At 47.4% G+C, this 18,256-nt stretch overlaps 3 protein-coding genes across 4 annotated transcripts in view; all 3 read right to left on the minus strand.

The window, feature by feature from the left end:
- Positions 1-4: 4 nt before the first annotated feature.
- taf6l (TAF6-like RNA polymerase II, p300/CBP-associated factor (PCAF)-associated factor) lies at positions 5-5,152 on the minus strand. Its single transcript, XM_068713661.1, has 12 exons — positions 4,971-5,152; positions 4,511-4,683; positions 4,271-4,357; positions 4,034-4,184; positions 3,863-3,913; positions 3,562-3,656; positions 3,409-3,483; positions 3,059-3,279; positions 2,654-2,786; positions 2,357-2,485; positions 1,288-1,784; positions 5-1,204 (listed from the first exon to the last, which is right to left on the minus strand). The coding sequence occupies exons 2-12, from the start codon at positions 4,655-4,657 to the stop codon at positions 856-858; spliced, it is 1,935 nt and encodes a 644-aa protein (XP_068569762.1). The 5' UTR covers positions 4,658-4,683; positions 4,971-5,152; the 3' UTR covers positions 5-855.
- Positions 5,153-6,055: 903 nt separating this feature from the next.
- On the minus strand, positions 6,056-8,277 carry cth1 (cysteine three histidine 1). Its single transcript, XM_068712984.1, has 2 exons — positions 7,951-8,277; positions 6,056-7,343 (listed from the first exon to the last, which is right to left on the minus strand). The coding sequence occupies exons 1-2, from the start codon at positions 7,957-7,959 to the stop codon at positions 6,399-6,401; spliced, it is 954 nt and encodes a 317-aa protein (XP_068569085.1). The 5' UTR covers positions 7,960-8,277; the 3' UTR covers positions 6,056-6,398.
- A 2,544-nt stretch (positions 8,278-10,821) lies between these two features.
- The window catches only part of mta2 (metastasis associated 1 family, member 2), a 24,574-nt gene continuing 17,139 nt past the window's right edge, over positions 10,822-18,256 (minus strand). The window contains exons 5-18 of one of the 2 annotated variants that reach the window (XM_068713664.1): positions 17,947-18,010; positions 17,714-17,831; positions 17,525-17,627; positions 16,925-17,024; positions 15,941-16,129; positions 15,728-15,802; positions 15,583-15,641; positions 15,383-15,483; positions 14,928-15,067; positions 14,587-14,815; positions 14,410-14,499; positions 14,203-14,321; positions 13,332-13,522; positions 10,822-13,151 (exon numbers count right to left, since the gene is read on the minus strand). In XM_068713664.1, coding sequence (XP_068569765.1) covers positions 12,998-13,151; positions 13,332-13,522; positions 14,203-14,321; positions 14,410-14,499; positions 14,587-14,815; positions 14,928-15,067; positions 15,383-15,483; positions 15,583-15,641; positions 15,728-15,802; positions 15,941-16,129; positions 16,925-17,024; positions 17,525-17,627; positions 17,714-17,831; positions 17,947-18,010 — 1,732 coding nt within the window. In that variant the 3' untranslated portion in view covers positions 10,822-12,997. The remainder of the gene's footprint in view (positions 13,152-13,331; positions 13,523-14,202; positions 14,322-14,409; positions 14,500-14,586; positions 14,816-14,927; positions 15,068-15,382; positions 15,484-15,582; positions 15,642-15,727; positions 15,803-15,940; positions 16,130-16,924; positions 17,025-17,524; positions 17,628-17,713; positions 17,832-17,946; positions 18,011-18,256) is intronic. The other variant, XM_068713665.1, reaches the window with a different exon arrangement.

Here is an 18,256-nt window from a genome sequence, read left to right on the forward strand (position 1 = left end):
TTCAAAACTCCTAGAGAAACTGTTTTATTCAGCAAAAACAACAGCTATGTACAAGATGTCAAACTTCCAAACACGTGGCAGACCTGAACACTGCCACCGCTCCTCAGCAGGGATCCAGTCACTGTGCTCCAGAGAGAAATAGTGGGTTAGACTGCATTCACTGAAAACAGTGCGACGGTTGATGAGAAGCCCTTAATCTCATCAGCACAGTGCTCAAATGAGTAGCTGACTAATTAGTTAACCGATAAACAAAAATAATTAGTTTCTCTGATAAATTAATCTTTTAAATCATGTCTCAAACACACGGCAACAACGCCAAAAACATTCTCTGGTTCCAGCTTCTCAAATATGAGAATGTTCTGCTTTCCCGCAGACAAGACCAAATGTTGAAAAATAATGTTGTTTTGTGAATTTAATGATTAATCTGACAAAAAAAAAAAAAAAAAAAAAAAAGTACTCATAATATGTCAAATCTGCATGGACTGCATTTTAATTGTTGTGGTCTACACCAGAGTCCCTTCATTACTTTTTATCTAACTGGCGCCCCCCAGTGGCATCAAACAAGAACAAGTGTGTTCTTGTTTCTTACCACTGGGGGCGCCAAAGTTGGACACATTTGAATACGACATATGTTGGCTTTAAATCAGTTTGAATTGACCGTAAATACTTCTGTTGCCTCAGTGAATTACGGTCCAAATGTCCTTTTCCATATCGATAATAAAACAGAATCCTTGCAATATTCAACTGCGAAAACATCATCATAAAAGACAGATGATTGGCAGCTTAAGCTGAAAGACACGAGTCTGTGCGTGTAGAAGTCTGCAGCAGTCAAACCTGCTTTGTAGTCGTTCATCTCTAGAGAGGCAGATGGAGGGAGTAATGGGAACACGCCCAGCGGCGCACAGGTTTGCCCACCCTGCCGATGACGGGCAGTTTGTGGGCGTAGGCGCGTGGCGGGACGGCAGGAATGGGTGGAGTCGGGGCGAAAGTGGTCTGGAAGGGCCGGCGCCCTTGGCAACGGCGACCCATTTGCCGCCCGCCGATGAGGAAGGAGAACACAGGAAGTCCCGTCTGAGGGGAGGTGAAGCGAGCTTTGGGGAAAACGTCGCGAGACGGGCCGGCTGTGCGCTGGCCCGGACGTGACGAGGAAGACTTGGAGCGCTGCACAGAGGAGGAGGAGGAGGAAGAGGAGCGAGCCAGGGACCTGGAGAGAAAAGAAAAGTCAGCAACATTCAGTCCTGCAAACACCCGCCCAATGGTTTAGTGTTCAAAAAGGGTTTGCTTTACCTTCCTGGTCCGGTAGCTGCCAGGCTGGGGGGGGGCGGGTCCGTGCGAGGACTCCCATCTTGCCTGGGGCTGATGTTGAGGTTGGCGGTCAGCTGAGGCATCTTCCGGGCGGTGTCGGGGTTGGAGGCGGGGCCACAGGGTTCCTTCCTGGCATCAGCGAGCTGCGACGGGGGGCAGGGAGGGTAGCTGCCGAACCCCGGCCCCGTGCTGAACCGGACCGCCAGGCTGTCTCCGAAGAAGGAGTAGAGCTCACAGTACATGGCGGGGAGAGGGACCGGGGTCCACTCCTCCCAGGGACAGCCGGCCCCGCCGGCCTGAAGGTGGCTGGCGATGCCCAGGGCGGCCTCCGACAGGGGCTCTGGGGGGGGGCTGAGGCCGGGGGAGCTCACCCTGTAACCCACGGCACCCACAGCAGAGGGGGGCTGACCGCCGGAGCCTCCCTCTGCTGGCTGAGACAGAGACAGGGCCTTCATCTTCAGCAGGCGCTCCACGGCCACCTGCAGGACAGACAGGAGAACTCACACTCAACAGAACCCAACAGTCTGTGTGTCAGCTCTCAGTGTTGAGCTCATTAAAGCTGCTCTAATCAAACACTTCAATATTAACAGTGGATCAAATAACTATGTGAGAGATCACTCACTGCTCGCCACAGGAGGTTTCCACCAGCTGCTAGCTTAACAGCTGTGAGGACCAACAACATGTCATTGTTTACCTTCTTTATGTTCATTTTTTGGGGGAGTGGCTTTGGAGGGCGGCCTGTGTTGCCGACTTGGCGACTTTTGGAGCTAGTGCTGCTAGCTACTTTCACTGGAAAAGAGTTGGCGACACTGGGCCGGGTTATTATTAAAAATATCAAATAAAAGGCAAAAAGCAAAAAAAAAAAAATCTGGTTAAAACCATGCGTAAAAAAGCATATATATATATATTATTTTATTTTTTTCGCCTCATATGTAGGCGTAGGAGCTAAGACAATGAACCGACTAGGCAGGCTTACTTCACTCTACTATGTGCTGCACTTGCTGGTGTAAATGTTTCTATGGCTAACAGGACGTGTCCCTGCAGTACTGACCAGGATGGCTCCGTAGACCTTGTGTCCGTCCGCCTTGACCTGGGCGTTGGAAACGGAGTAGTCGTCCAACACGGCCTGGAGGTTGGCCCAGTAGGCGGGGAGGTGTGGGAACAGCACTCTCTCCACAGCCTGACACCAAAACACACACACACACACACACACACACACACACACACACACACACACACACACACACACACACACACACACACACACACACACACCAGAGATGATCGTCACACTATCTTCGATGCAGAAACACGAGACTGCTGAGATTTACGGAAGCAGTGAACACACCTTCCATCCCAGAGCGTGAAGCCCCACCACGGCTCCGTAGTGGGAGCAGAGCGGTCTCACCGGGTCGGACAGAACCTTCTGCAGCGACAGCAGGATCTGGTGGTAGAGACCGCTCACCAGATCCCCGTGAGTCCTGGAGAGACAAAAAAAAACAAAAAAAACACAGAATGCTGACTGCGTGGTTTGGTTCCGCTCGACTCGTCTTCACTTTCGGTACCAGATCTTTTTCTCTATTTCGTTTTCTGCTGCAGACAGAACCCCCTTAGTGTAGGCGGGACTCTTAGCTGATCGTAATAGCAACGACCCTTGTTTCATATAAACTACAGCTATCCCTGCAGACACATGCATGCTCCCCATGGTCATTTGAACCCTGTGGACAGGACTGCGGGTCGGCGCGTTGCTCACCAGAAGATGTGGCTGAGGAGCAGGGCCGCGTAGTCCCTGAGGGTCCAGTGGTCGTTGAGCGGGTTGATGGAGGCGGCCAGCGGCTCCAGGATGCAGTACATGACGCTGGAGACCAGGCTGCGCACGTAGGAGCCCAGGTACAGGTAGGGGTTCTGGACCAGGCTCTTCACCATGTGGAGGAGCCTGTTGAGCTGCTCCAGGTCGTGGCTCACCGACTTCACCTGCGCAGAAACAGCCAAACGATCAGATCCGTTTGTTCACTTTATATTTATCTAAACATCTAAAATCTAAAATCGGAGAACCAGGACATTTCCTCCAGTCGCCGTTTGTTTGGATTAGTTCAAACCTACCCCGCTGATGACGTAAACAAAGTACGGCAGGAGGGCGGCGATCTTGGAGTTGGACTGGAGGTCCAGCAGAGCCACCTGAAACACGCAGAAGACACAGGTTCAGAACAGAGCCCCCCATTAGCCGGACTGCCCCGTGCTCGGCAGCAGTTTTACCTTCATGAGGTGAGGGTCCTCTCCCAGGATGGCCCGAGTGATCTGCTGGTAGTACTTCAGCAGGTCGTCCGACAGAGACTGCACCGCCGAGGGAACTGGGACAATGCAACAGTCGGTCAGGGTTAGACGGGTCGCAGGTTGATGCATGAGAGTTAATAAAGGAGCTCAACGTGAGACGTTGTTTCTGTGCCTTAACTGCACACACTTCAAATGTAACAGGTGGAAAAACATCTCAAGAAGGACGCCTCCTTTAGTGGCTAGTGAGCAACATCGTTAATAATTATGTGTCCGGGTCTCTTACCTGTCCCCTGAGGCTCCAGGTTGCCTTTCCCATCCAGGTAAGACACGTTCACTGACAGCAGGAAAAAACAGGAATCATGATTAGTAAAAGATACCTCCTGATTTAAGAAAAACAAAACAAGCATCAAGGATACTTCTGTGAATAGTTTGTGACGGGGCCGGTAGCTCATACCTCGCACCAGGGTCTCAGCACAGCCCTTGGGGATGTTGGTGGCCAGAGCCAACTCCACCAGGTTGATGTCCCGGTCCTCGATGAAGAAGAGCTCTCCTTCTTTCGCCGGGCGGAAGGGGAGAGCGTCCTGGGCCCCGAAGCCGCACACGGCCTGATGAAGACACACGGGAGAGGAAGAAGCTGGAGGCACCGATTTGGCCGAAGCGTGTTCAACGTCACGTCACGTTCAAGACTCACCTCCACGTTGCTCCAGCGCAGAGCTCTGTTGAAGTCCTCCACCGTCAGCTTCCTCCTCTTGGCGTGTCTCATGAACTGAGAGCAGCTCTGTGTGGGTCCAAAACAACACGCAGTCAACATCTTTTCAGTGTGACAGAAAGGTTCCTTTTCCTGACTTAATGGAGGGATTGCTTCATACTCAGAAGATAGAGGTTAGGTTCAGTAACACGTTCGTGTTTCAGTCATCGTGGAAACACTGACCTGCGTGGCCTCCCTGAGCCGGTAGCACACGTCCTCGGCCAGCAGAGCGGCCACATCGTCGCCCAGCTCCACGCCTGCACTCTCGGCCATGAGTTTGACGGAGTCCCGGGAAACCTCGGCGAAGCGGCGCTCCTCCCGGTCCGCCATGCTCACTCACGGCGGCGACTCGGAAACTGAGGAGGAAAAGCACCTCACGTTAAACCCTCTGTGACCGTTTGTAAGGCCCGGTGCATCGTAGACGGCGTGCAGGGCGCCAGGTCTTTCAGAACTTCTGGGGGTTATTTAAGATAACACCAGATAGTAAAATACAACTGAGGCAACCGAATGACGTTACCAGCCTGAGCCATTACCGGTTGTAGCCAGCTACAATCATAAGATGCTACTAGCTTAAGTTCACTGTGTAACGACGGAGAAAACAACGCAACATGTCATATATTTGAACTAGACTGTACCGTCTTACCTAGAGCGGCTGTTGGCCGAGTATCAGAGTCAGAGGGAAAGTTTGCATCAGCGTAGCTACTACAAACAGCAGGCGCGCCATTAACAGTCAAGTTAGCAAGCACAAGGAAAACAGTTACGCCCTTCAAAATAAGGCGACACTGGAGAGCGCCTTCTGTCTATTAAAGAGTATGACACTTATGATTAAATGCAATATAGTATGGGAAGTTATGTAAAATGATAGTTTTACTTTTGCTTAATCTAAGTGAATGAATTTGACTTAAACGCACCACATCCGGTCTCATTCTTGCCGACTTGATGGCAACATATCGATTTTTCCCATTTCCGTATACTAGTGACGCGCCAAGAGTTGAAGGCCAGTGATTGGTCGATTGCATTGACATACAGTTCGATAGAGGCTTTAGTCCCGCCTTTTCCGGTGTCTAACAGACAAGCGGCTCTTGTATTGCGGAATGTTCTTGGTCCGCTGTGATAACCCAAAAAGATGAAGGGGAAAGTGAAATGCCAGATATTGGACACAGTTAAGAAGTTTATCGATACCAGAAAAATGGTGCGTTAGTGGCCTTATGGGTCAAAGATAAGTCTTTATCATGACAAAACACCTTGAAGCTGTTTAGGTGCTGCAGCTCCAATACACATTTAAAAACATATTCTTATTAAAAAGGTCATGGAAAATGAGTTAACCGTATTGTCTCATGCCTCTGAGGTCAGTTAAGTGCGCGCACACACACACACACACACACACACACACACACACACACACACACACACACACACACACACACACACACACACACACACACACACACACACACACACACACACACACACACACACACACACACACACACACACACACACACACACACACACACACACACACACACACACTTAGACAAGGATAATCACCTTACAGTCTAAAATATTGTAAGCTGTAGCAGTAAGACTCATTAATTGAACCGAGGGACCTTCTATGTCGTTCGTTCGAGTCCTTTTTGTGCTCACATGTTACTGTAGTCACACTTCAGTCATTTCTTTACGAGACCTCGACGCACAAGTTCAAAAACAAAGACTACCATGGCAAGGTTAGAAATTAAAATTAGTTTATTCATGATTCTGAGGTCAGACATTTCATTTACTCAGTTCATTAATAAAGTATTTACAATAGTTAAAAAATTGAATTACACTCATAGCAGTAACTAGTGATTCCACAGACCTCATATCCAAAACTATGCCACACTGCATACAGTTCAAGTCCTGCTTGACCTGCTGACACAAGCTCTCAAGTCAAACAACCTCAACTTAAAAAAAAAAAAAAAAAAATATATACATAATAAATTCCCTAGAAAAGGAGGGCTTAAAAATAAAAACGATAGAGTTAATTGAGCTGCGTTGTTCAGTGCTGGTTTCTAACTGGGACCACATCCAGTTAGATGGCCCTGTTGTCCCAGATCTCCTGGGCCTTGCTGCTCTCCAGCTGCTGCAGGTGGAGGGCAAATGGCAGCAGCAGGTCGCTGAGGTGCTGACTGGAGAAGGTGAAGGCGTTGTGGGCAGTGACCTCTGCAGGCGGCGTGGCGAGAGGAGAGTCCGATGGAGGAGACGAGGAGGTGGAAGACATCGGAGAGGAGGAGGTGAAGAGGGAGGCGGGGGAAGGTAAACTGGAGCTGCCGGAGGACCCTCCTTGGAACTGGTCGGAGGTTCGGATCTTGTTGGGGAGGCCGTGCTGGAAGCGGCAGCGCGTGCCGTACAGGCAGAACCCGAAGGAGCTGAAGGTGCGGCACAGAGCTCCGCGGGGCTTCCACTGCTTGGTCGGAGGTTGGAGCTGGGGGCTGGAAACGGGCGTCTCCTCGCCTACGTCGGGCGACTCCGAACCGCTGCCGACATCTCCGACCTGCACATGCAGGAAGTTGCAGCGGGTGCCGAAGGGGCAGACGCCGAAGGAGCAGAAGGTGCGACATGGGACGTTCCTGCGGCGGCGCAGGGTGGGGCGCTGCTCGGCGGCGTCGTGGACGAACAGGCAGCGGCTGCCGTAGTAGCAGTAGCCGGTGGTGTGGAAGCCGCGGCACAACTCCGTCTTGTACTTTGGGTGGCGGAAAGGAACGTGAAGCTCGTGGAGGCCGTGGGCGAACTGGCAGCACTCGGCGTACTTGCAGATACCAGTGGTGGAGTAGCTGGTGCAGAGCTCGGTCTTGTAGCGGGTGGAGTAGACCCAGGGGCTGAGGGTCGGGGAGGAGGACTCTACGAGGGGGAGCAGGGCCTCGGCCAGGGAGAAGGCTTCACTGCCACAATCCATGTCCGACTCCTCGCTGGACAGCAGGTTGTCCACCAGCTCCTCATCTTGGTAGGAAGGCAGGAACAAGTCATCACTCCTGGTCTGAAAACAAACAAAAAAAAAGGTTCAGACTTTGAGTTGAAGGTATAAAGAACATCATCCCTGTACTCCACAAGTTTCATAAGAGTCACTTTCTGTATTTTTATTAGTGTCCAAATCCTGCCTGTGGAATCAGCTCGATAGAATGCTTTTAAAATTACACAAAAAGGAACTAAAAATAGTGTTGAGGGACTTCTTTCTGCCAACAATCCTACAATGCAACAAGTCAGAAAATGGATTTATGAGTTCCAACTCATGTGAGTTAGCGCAACAGAGTGCTAAATACTGTTGGTGGTTCCCTTCTATCAACTTCCTGTCTTACAGAAAAAGGCTGCATTGAATGATACTGTATTTATTGATCCATTAATCTATACACTCCCTACCAATAAGTTCTGCAACAAATTCCCAGAACCTCCCGTGACATGGAATTATTCTACCATTTACCTCAAGACTAAACAAACACAAAGTAGTAGTCCTGGAAATGGAAACCCTCATTTGTCTGAACAAGGATGTACTCAAGTTACTGCCAATGCAGACAATACTCCACGTTACAAAAGTCAGCTAAAAGAAAGTAGGTCCTCATACTTAAGACACATATAAAAATACTTACCTCAAACATGGCTGCAAACAGATGGAGTTTTGAGAGGTGAAACCTGGCAGAAAACCCAGTCTAAAGAACAGAAGGGTGTGTTAGTTAGTTAGTTAGTTAGCTAGCTAGCTAGCTAGCTAGCTGGCTGGTTAGTTAGTTAGTTAGTTAGTTGAGTGGCACGGACCCCGACCCTCCTGCTCTGCTATGGACTCACAAGCAAAGGGGGAGCGTTCCCCTCTTGACTTTTAAACCGGCTCTCACCTCCCGCCTCCTACTTGAAAATGAACATCAGGTGTGCTCGAGCGCAACGTCACGAGTGTGTCCCCGGCGGACCAATCAACGCGCTTGAAGACGGACCAATCCGGTTAGCAACTGTGACGAGTTCAGCGTCACAGCACCTGCAGCGCGAGCAAACATTGGCTAACGCTAATGTTAGCTTAGATGTGTTTGTTTGCCGGGTGATATCTGTGTCCGTCAGGAGAAAGAGCTGGTCTGGCTCTGGCATTCTGTACAACATTTCATTTTATTCTAACATTTTAGTCATAAAAAGATGGAGTAGAGACTGGTTTATAAGTACTGGCCCATATTATAATGCCTAAGATATGAAAATGATAAATCATAGAGTCCAGACATTTGTTTTTGACAAGATAAGTCTCCCCGTTGGACACATAAAAGATACGTTTTTTTTCAGATAAGTTAATCATTAGTTTACACAAGTTATTATATATATGTATATATATATATATATATATATATATATATATATATATAAATATATATGTATATATTTTTATAAATATATATATGTATATATATATATATTTGATATATATAAATATATATGTATATATTTTTATATATATATTTATATATATGTATATATATATATATATTTATATATATCAAATATATATGTATATATATTTATATATATCAAATAAGCTGATCATTAGATTACATTATATATTATATATATACATAAATAAGTTATTTTATATATATATATATATTAGATATTAAAAGTTACAATAAATAACTTGTAAGTACTGTATATATGCATATGTATATACTGTATATATATATATATATATATATATATATATATATATATATATATACATATGTATATACTGTATATATATATATATATATATATATATATATATATATATATATATATATATATATATAAAAGATAAGACAATCCTTTGTATGACAAAATACATCCGTGCATAGCTGGATCAGTCAGTGTGGATGTGTTTCTGATCAGGGCTGTTTGTGGGACACCATGACGTTGCCTCATTGTTTTCTGCTCATAGTTTCATTTCCTTCATTGTTTTGTGTTCTTTACGGTTCTTCACAGCGACACACCTGATTAGTTCTGAGCTGGAGTGGATGTTTATCACGGCTCAATCCACATCCTCCGTGTGAACACACCGTTAGAGGCCTCGGGTTCATTTCAGGTTTGTCGAAATTAACACCTCAGTCGGAAGTGGTTCAAACGAGCCTTCTAATTAAAAGCCGTCTGGTAGAAACACAGCTGAGTACAAATAGACAAATATTTCCTTTAGCCAGACTAATCGTTTCTAATCAGGCAGGAAGTCTTCAATATGTTCATACTGTCAGTAGAAACATCAGATTCATCCAGAAAGGATTTATCCCTTCATTTTCTATTCTTTTGACGTTCTAAATCACAGTGAATGTGTAGTTTTCTTTGGAGAACTAGATGTAATCCTGAAGGTACTTGTTGATGAAGTACAAACAGGAAACACAAAATAATAAGAAGTCACCATCTTCACTGCCCCCCCCCCCCTTTATTCTAGGGTCGAGGTGGGGACCAGCAGGTCATCAATATTTGCCACATAGAAGTGGTGTATATCACTGTAATAAATTAATTCAGATAAATGCAATGTAAATGTTTTTTTAGAACATTATGGAAGTATTCTATTTGTTGCACAGATTTGTGTTATCTGGATATAATCTGTATATATGGGAAAAAATTAAATATGAAATTGGTCATTTAATTGAAGTAAAAAAAAAGTTAACTTATATTTGATAAAGTTTGTATGGAATAAGCACTTTTATTATAGATTTTTACTCACTATTTTATAGAAAAAGAAAACAATGACAGATGCGTTGGCCTGGTCAGGCACCTTTATACGTTTAATGAGTTCTTCTTTGATCGGATTTCTGAAGCGACGAGTTGAATCATTCTCCAACACGCTTGTAAAAGGAGCCGTGAGAGGTGGGATATTTAGTTGGTCGCAATCTGCGGCCTCACCACTAGGTGCCACTAAACCCCACACACTGCTCCTTTAATGCCACAAACATTGAACAGTTACCTGTAGCTCAGGTCACTCAGACCTTTAGAGAAGCAGCCTTCAGCATCGGTACCGGTGCTGATTCAACCCTTATGTTGACAAAATGGAACTTTTTGAAACCCCACATGGACAATTAAGTCTTTAATTTAAATGTTTTTTTTATTATTTTGCCTAAACATTTTTTTGCATAAAATTGGCAGAAATATTATTTGTGTTTAGATGTATTTAATCTTGTAATAAATAAACAAGACAAAGAAACGGAGGTGTACTTCCTGTAACACATCTAAATAAAGACATACTGAGGTTTGACACCGAGGACACAAGCTCGTCTCCTCTCTGGGAGCAAGGAGGCAGCGAGAGACACAGTGGACAAAGAGCCCATGACTGACCACGAAGAAAAAAAAATTCTTTATTTCTTTTCTTATCAAGATACATTAAAGGATACAGAGACGTCGGAATAAAAAACACTTGAGAAAAAGTTTCAGTTTGTAGCATGTTTAGTCTCTCCATCATACAAAAATCAGCACCCTGTCCCTTTTGAATGTGGCCCCTGGTTCAAATGACCCCCCCCCCCCCCCCCCCCCCCGATGAAGGAGAGCAATGTTTCACATGTACAGTAGCCTAGTTGAGCCATCTCCACAATAATGGAGCAGAATTACACACTTTGGATGTAAAAAAAGTTTAAAATATGCCAGTTCTCCACTTCGTCTTTACACAGATTAGTATTTGCTACAAACTCGACACTTCAAATTTCTTTTTTGGAGAAATATTACAAAGCCCACATTGGGACCAAACTTGCTTATAAAACCTGTGTGAGCCCTCGGTGCTGTGGGGATTCACGGGAATTATAATCATCCAATTAACAACTTGCTTTTAGAACTCACCCTCTCATAACGGTACAAACCGGGGGAACCAAAACAGACAAAGGAAATGAAAGCACATGGAGACATTTACAGGAGAGGATCAAGGCCGTGACCGGTTCTCAACGAATCCGTGTTTGGAGACAAAGCACGACTTTAATCTCAAGACTCTTTTTGCAACATTATTCCAGAACTTCAGTTTTGGCCCCAATTGTCTTCCGTACATTTACATATTGATGTTTTTTTTTCTTTTTTCTTTTTTAAACAGACTTCTCAACTGACCGGTAAAATAACAGCGTCAGTTTCCTTCAAACCAAACATTGTCAGCAATGCCGAGGCTTTAATCTAACGTGACCCCGGGGCTGAAAGTGTCCACGACAGACATCCGTTTATTTTTCTATTTTTGCACATTATGGCTTCATTTTGAACTTTTGCCGACTCGAACGTAGTACCTCAAAGCCAAATGTGTTCTCTCATGGCAAGTCACACAGTAACCACCATCATTAGAGTCTCCTCAGGTGACCCGACCTACACTGTAAGCAGATGACCTCTGCCCTGTGGGTCCAGGCAGGAGGGCGGAGCCGACTCCTCTCTTCAAACCGATTGGAGCGGCTGTGAAACCGGCAGGAGGCCGACGAACAAACGCGGCAGTTCGACTGCGAAAGCAACCTTCGTTCATTTGAGTTTGTTTTTTTTAATGTCTACTGTGATGCCTGGAGAAGGTGGAGACGCTATGGAGGGTTCATCAATAGTGAAAATATCAAGTGAGCACAAAACTGAATGTCGCACGCGTCACATCAGGACGTCTAAACGAGATACTCGGTGCATTTGTTAAAACCGTTTGGTGATTAGCATGAAGGTCAACATGACGTGTGGCTGTTAGGACCAGATTTACTCATTTTGATGAATGGATATTTGTGTAAATCTGGGTTTTGGAGTATTAATCGGTTAAAATCATCAGGAAATTCATCTATAATCATCACAACGGTTGCTTTACTTACATTGATTTTGATACGAGCTGTCAAAACGTCACTTTGTCTCTGCGCGCGCGCGCGCGCACACACACACACACACACACACACACACACACACACACACACACACACACACACACACACACACACACACACACACACACACACACACACACACACACACACACCTTGACCGTCACACCACTCGAGCGGTTTTGTGCTCACTCAGTATTTCTGTCAGAGGTGGGAAGGACTCGGCCGTTCAGGGTTTGGGCTCCTGGCTGATGACGGGGACAGTTGACAGTTACAGACAACAAAACACTTTGTTTAGACGGACTGAGGACGGCTCGACGTGTCCCAACACGTCTCCTCAACTTCACCGGTGAACACGAGCACAGTTTAATAGCCAGTCAGATTTGTCCCTGCTGGAATGACACCCCCCCCATCCTCCTCACATACTGCGGGCTTCATCCCCTTACAACGGTGCGTATATTTACACAAAGATAGAGACGTCGTGGAGGAAGAAAAACAAAGTGTGCTTTAACACCGTTGCTTTCAGGATGAGATGTATCTCAATTTAAATTACACATTTAAAAACAGGCGGAATTGAAAAGGGGATCAAAACATTATTCAGGATCTGGAATAAAATACTACAAAGCCCAAGGTGTTGCGTGAGTGTCGATGTGTGTGTGTGTGTGATGGAAATGTACAGTCATCTAAGTGTGTGTGTGTGTGTGTGTCGGACACATCAACGTTTGGGGAGTAACAGAGGACTAAAGAAAAGAGGGAAATAAAAGACTACTGGTATGGCGTACTGTGCTGCCTGTTAAGTGACGGCCTGAGCACAGACCCTCCCCAACCCGACCCCCATGTCCTGGTAAAAGACCACCCCCCCCCCATGGCCCTCCACCCTTCAGTCCTCCAGGACGATGGGCTCGCTGGTGCTGGAGGGGAGCAGGGGCATGACCAGGGAGCGGGGGGGCGGTGGCAGTTTGATCCGGACCAGGAGGTGAGGTTTCCTCGCTGCCCGGCGCATCTCTGACTGGGTCAGATGTTTCCTCAGAGCCCTGGTTGACAGAGAACACCAGGACATAATGAGTTTAACTTCATCCACCGTGACGACTACAACACTGTCATGTTCAGTCGGCAGCTGACAGAGATGCTGGACCCTCCTCTCCTCACTTTACCACCTTCATCTTTAAGATTACAGCGTTTGAATGATGTAGAAGAAGAAGAAGAAGAAGTACCTGGTGTCCTTGGTAGCCACAAACACCACAGGGTTGGGCGCCTCCCCCTGGCTGACCTTCTGCCGCTTGATGACCGACTGAGAGGTGGTTCTCATACCTGAAGTGTACGGCCTCCCATTGGCCGGGTAGGGCACGCCTGCAGCCTGTGGACCAATGACAGACCGGCTGAGTGAATCAGCCGTGTTCGCTACCTAAAAAGGTAAACAGCAAGTGATCAGACTTGTATGATGATGACGACAAGAGACAGGCCAGTGCCTGTCAGCAGCCTCAGGCCCCGACGCATCGCAGCAGGAACGCCGCCGCTTCCTAAACTCCCCCCCCCGGCAAAGCCGATGAGCCGGTGGAGCGGGGCCGGTACGCAACCACGAGATCAAGTGTGAGTAACGGGGCAACCGTGGATTTAATGCAGACGTCGAGTTCTTGCTGTTGCACGAGAAAGAAGCTAATGAAGTATAACCCACTAACATCAAACTTTCATCCGCTCCTTCCACATCTACCGGCATCAAAACAGGAAGTCAGCGGTAAAGCAGTAAAGCCCGCCTCTTGCTAGATTTGATCGGCTGCCTGGGCCAGGTGTGACTTTGACAAGCACCTGGCGCTGAAAAGTTCTGAATATTTAAACATTTATGTGCTTTAAAAACCCTCCAGGCACTGAGCAGAGAAGGGGCGAGGAAAACGTTTTTTCTCCTGACGTGTCTCTCTGGAATATTCCACGACAAGCATTTGATTGGCCGTCTATGTGCGGGCCGGAGAGGTACGATTCCACTTTATGGCAGCATATTTTCTGAAATCATAAGCCAGCAGGGCTGTGAACACAGTGTATGGTGTGTGTGTGTGTGTGCGTGTCTGTGTGTGTGTGTGTAATACTAACGCTCTCAAAGCCTCTCTTTCCCAGCAGGCTTTGGCCCACGCGGGGCTGGCTGGCCTGGTTCCTGTTGATGGGTGTCGGGGGTCCTCGAGACGCCTTCAGTTTCAGAGGGGCCGAGATGGCTGCGGAGACACAACGACACTCAACGACCAATCGCAAACGGAGAAGGTGGATTCAGAGAGAAGTGGAGGTCATGTGACGCGTCCTTACCTAAATCCTTCACTATGTTGGCCAGAGACGGTCGAGGCACCAGCTTGGTCTTTTGAGGAGTTTTTGTGGCTTTAGGCAGCCTGATTATACCTGAAGACACAAACAAGGTACAACGTGGTTTAGACTCATCTTACATATGGTGATTGACATGCATTAAAGTGAGAGTGTGCTACATACACTCGGCCTTGACGGCGTTGGCGTTGATGGAGGCGTAGGGCCGCCGCGCGGCGCGGTGAGGCTGCAGGATGTCCTCGCACACCCGCCGGGCGATGCGGGTCAGCTTGGTGGTCTGCAGGATGAACGTCTGGCGGTTCTTGGCCAGCAGCTTGGCGCGACCCTCGTTGCGGGTGAACGGCGACATGCCCTGGACCTCCTGGCGCGTCATGTGACCGCGGGGGCCTGACTCCTGCACGAAGAGGAAGAGGGGACACCGTGAGGACGGAGGCGTGTCGCTCGGAGAGGACAACTCTCGAATGGAATGTCTGTTAGAACTCGAGCCTGTGAGGACGGAGACTTACAGAGCCGGTTCTAGCGGCGCCCTCTAGCTGCGTGGGGGTCTTCAGGCCTCCGTACTTCTTCCAGTAGATCCAGCAGGAGGCGCACAGTCTGCACTGCATGTTGGGAGGCCCCCAGGCGTACCACTGAGGAGACTGGGCCGCTGCGTAGGTGGAGGGAGCGTTGGTGTTAGGAGAGGGCAAAATGTAGTTCTGACTGGACATTCGACAGTCTTCTATGTTGAGGAATATAAAATAATTGCAGTTACATCCGGTGTGAGTAATTGTTCATCTGTGTAGGTTCATCTTATTCATCCAGGTGCTCAACATCAAGTCCAAACGTTATTACCTCCTGGACCGAGACTGTAACCCTGTAACCTCAAAATGAGGCCTCTTCACTTCTGTTCTGGTCCTAAAAACAACCACTTCTCTAGAACCCCCCCCCCCCGTCAGATGGGTCCAGCACCGTGCCTACTTACTGTGGCAGCTCTCACAGCTGAGTCCCTTCTGGAAGCCTGCAGCCCCGTTCATACCAGGCTTGCTGCCTGGCACCATGATCTGGTTGGGGTTGGGTTTGGTGCTGGAGAGGGAGGGGAGGGGAGAGAGAAGGGGAGTTTATCCTGACAGCAGTTCTAACTAAAGGTGGGTACATCGTGAAGCGGTCTGCAGTGAAACTCACTAGGTGGGGATGTACACCTGCTTCAGCTTGCTGTCTGCCTCTGCTGCCTTTAGTCGTTTCTGATGGAGAGAGAGAGAGAGAGAGAGAACAGTGAATGAGCAGTGAATCCCAAACGGTGCTTTGAGGCGCCTCGCTGCAGACCTACCTGTTGGATGTAGCGGTCGGTAGTCTTCCACATGTAGTAGAACTGGACCACACTGGCTAGAGACTTCCAGGGCAGCTGAGGGAGAGGAAGGACACAAACAGAATACGCGTTTAGTTTGGGGCTGAAACCATTCCTGAAGAAACTTGAGCAGCTCCAACACTAAAAATCATTGACGCAAATGATTTGATCACGCCCCCCCGACCCCCAGCTTACAAAGTCCTGGCGGATGTCGTTGAAGTCCTTGCCGTATTTCTCCAGGGCCTCCTCAAACAGCATGGCCTCAGAGGCGCTCCACTCCTCCATCTCATCGCGGCACAGCACCGGGCCGCCCTGAGGGACCAGCGTGGACATGGCTTTGGCCAGGTCATAGCTGTTCTTCTGCAACGTGTCCATGGCGTGGAACTGAGAGCAGGGGGACATTAGAGCTTCAACACCACAGACAGCAGGAGTTATGCATTATACATAGAACAGCGTTAGAGGCTAAGGCTTGTCATGTCATTTCTCCTGTGTGTGTGTGTGTGTGTGTATATATATATATATATATATATATATATATATATATATATATATATATATATATATATATATATATATATATAGAGAGAGAGAGAGAGAGAGAGAGAGAGAGAGAGAGAGAGAGAGAGAGAGAGAGAGAGAGAGAGAGAGAGAGAGAGAGAGAGAGAGATATCTCTCTCTCTCATGTCACACAGTGGATGAGATTGTCCCAAACAATGACTGGGCTTCTTAAAATCTGACATGGAACAGGATGCCGATGTGTCTCTGTAAAAGCTACTACGAGGAACTTTCCTCTTGTGTGGATTTTGGCGCTCCCTGTGGACAAGAGCGGGAATGTTTCAGAAAACCAGATTCCTTTTAGAAAACCTCTCATTTTACTGCAGCAGGGACCATCTGCCCTGCTCTGTTCTGGTTCTCCCGGGCCTGTCAATGCCAGAGGCCCCGCTGGAGTCAGAGCTAAAAGGAGTTTCTGGTGAACCAGCATGATTTCATCCGATCTCACCAAGTCCAAACCGGCGACAAACATTAGGAGTAACTATATAGAAATAGACCCGTCTTCTCTCCGATGGTCTCCTTTACTTATGAAGGTCATATGGAGGCATCAGCATTACATGGAGACTGTTTCATAACCAGTTAGAAACTCCTTGTAGTAAGCTCAAAACACACACACACACGCCTCACCAGTGTGATGTCTCTGGAGGCTGCGGCTGCACTCATGTGGAGGCTGGGCTGGCGGATGGAGCTGCTGCAGTCCAGAGCCCGAGCAAAGGTTCCCACAGCCCTGAAATGATACATGTATCACTGATCTGTGATGCGCCTGCTCTACATTTGCAAATCGGTTAATATTAATACCGGTAATGTTTATGAGAGAATGTGTGTGGAGTGCTGAATGTTCATTAATGAACACTAGATGGTGTGTTTTGACCATTTAATGGGCAGCAGGAGGATTTCCCTCCAAAAGCAAAGGTCCTGTAGATGTCCTTTATTAAACTGTGCTGCTGCTCCAAACACTTGTGTATCATCATCCAAATGCAAAACATTATGCAAAATGTGTTTGTACCCTGAAGTGAAATGAATACCTCTTAACGTACTCTCAGGTGTTGTATCATGTATCAACCATGAAATATATTTTCACATGAGATTATCAAACTTGTTGCCAGTTCACACGTCCCCTCTAGAAAAGCTTGCCTGGGGATGGCAGAGTCAGAAGTCGTCATGGCAACAGGATTAAGTGGTGATGATGATGATGCAACTAAGTGACAGATGGGAGGGAAGCGTTACCTTGCCACCACCAGGAACTGGTCTATCTGAGGGTCTTTGAGCTGGTTGTTGGGGTCCCACACTTTGGTCTCCAGCTTCTCCTGGATCCGGTTGTCAGACTCACCTGAGACGAGGAGCAACTGGGTTCAACCTTTTTGCTGTTTTTTAATACATTTGCCTGGTATCTCAAACTGTCAACGCGCTGCTCACCCTCAGCTAGCTTGTCAGGGATCTCTGCCTGGTACTTGGAGCCCACCCGGATCTCGCCCTGGTCCGCCAGCAGGGTCTTCTGGACGGGGTCGAACACCAACGAGTAGAAGAAGCAGTCCTGGACCGAACACGCGTAACATGATTACAGCCGCACATTCACTGCATCTCTCTCTTTGTAAGGGGAAAAGTAAAAAAGTAATGCGCTGATGACAAACCAGCAGGCGGAGTCTTACCTCTTTCTCCAGGTAGCCGGACAACACGTCCGTTTCATTGAGGAGGGTGACGTTACATTTCCCCCTGGGGAGACAGAGAGGAGCATTCAGGGAGCAGACAAGGATTCTCTTCAGTTCACATGTTTGTAAGGAGCACATACCTGTGGCCTTGAACGCTGCTCAATACACACATTCCTTTATAAATGCTGTTCAGTCAGATTTCAATTAACAAACTACTATTATGTTAATTTCATCATATTGTTTTCTCCCCCCCTTCAAATATTAGGGGATTTAATAGGCAGGCACATACTGTATTTGATGGGCAACAAGT

Source organism: Cebidichthys violaceus, unplaced genomic scaffold (genome assembly GCF_023349555.1).
Source record: "Cebidichthys violaceus isolate CVI_PGR_0920_01 unplaced genomic scaffold, fCebVio1.0.p SCAF_19, whole genome shotgun sequence".
Lineage (NCBI taxonomy): Eukaryota > Metazoa > Chordata > Actinopteri > Perciformes > Stichaeidae > Cebidichthys > Cebidichthys violaceus.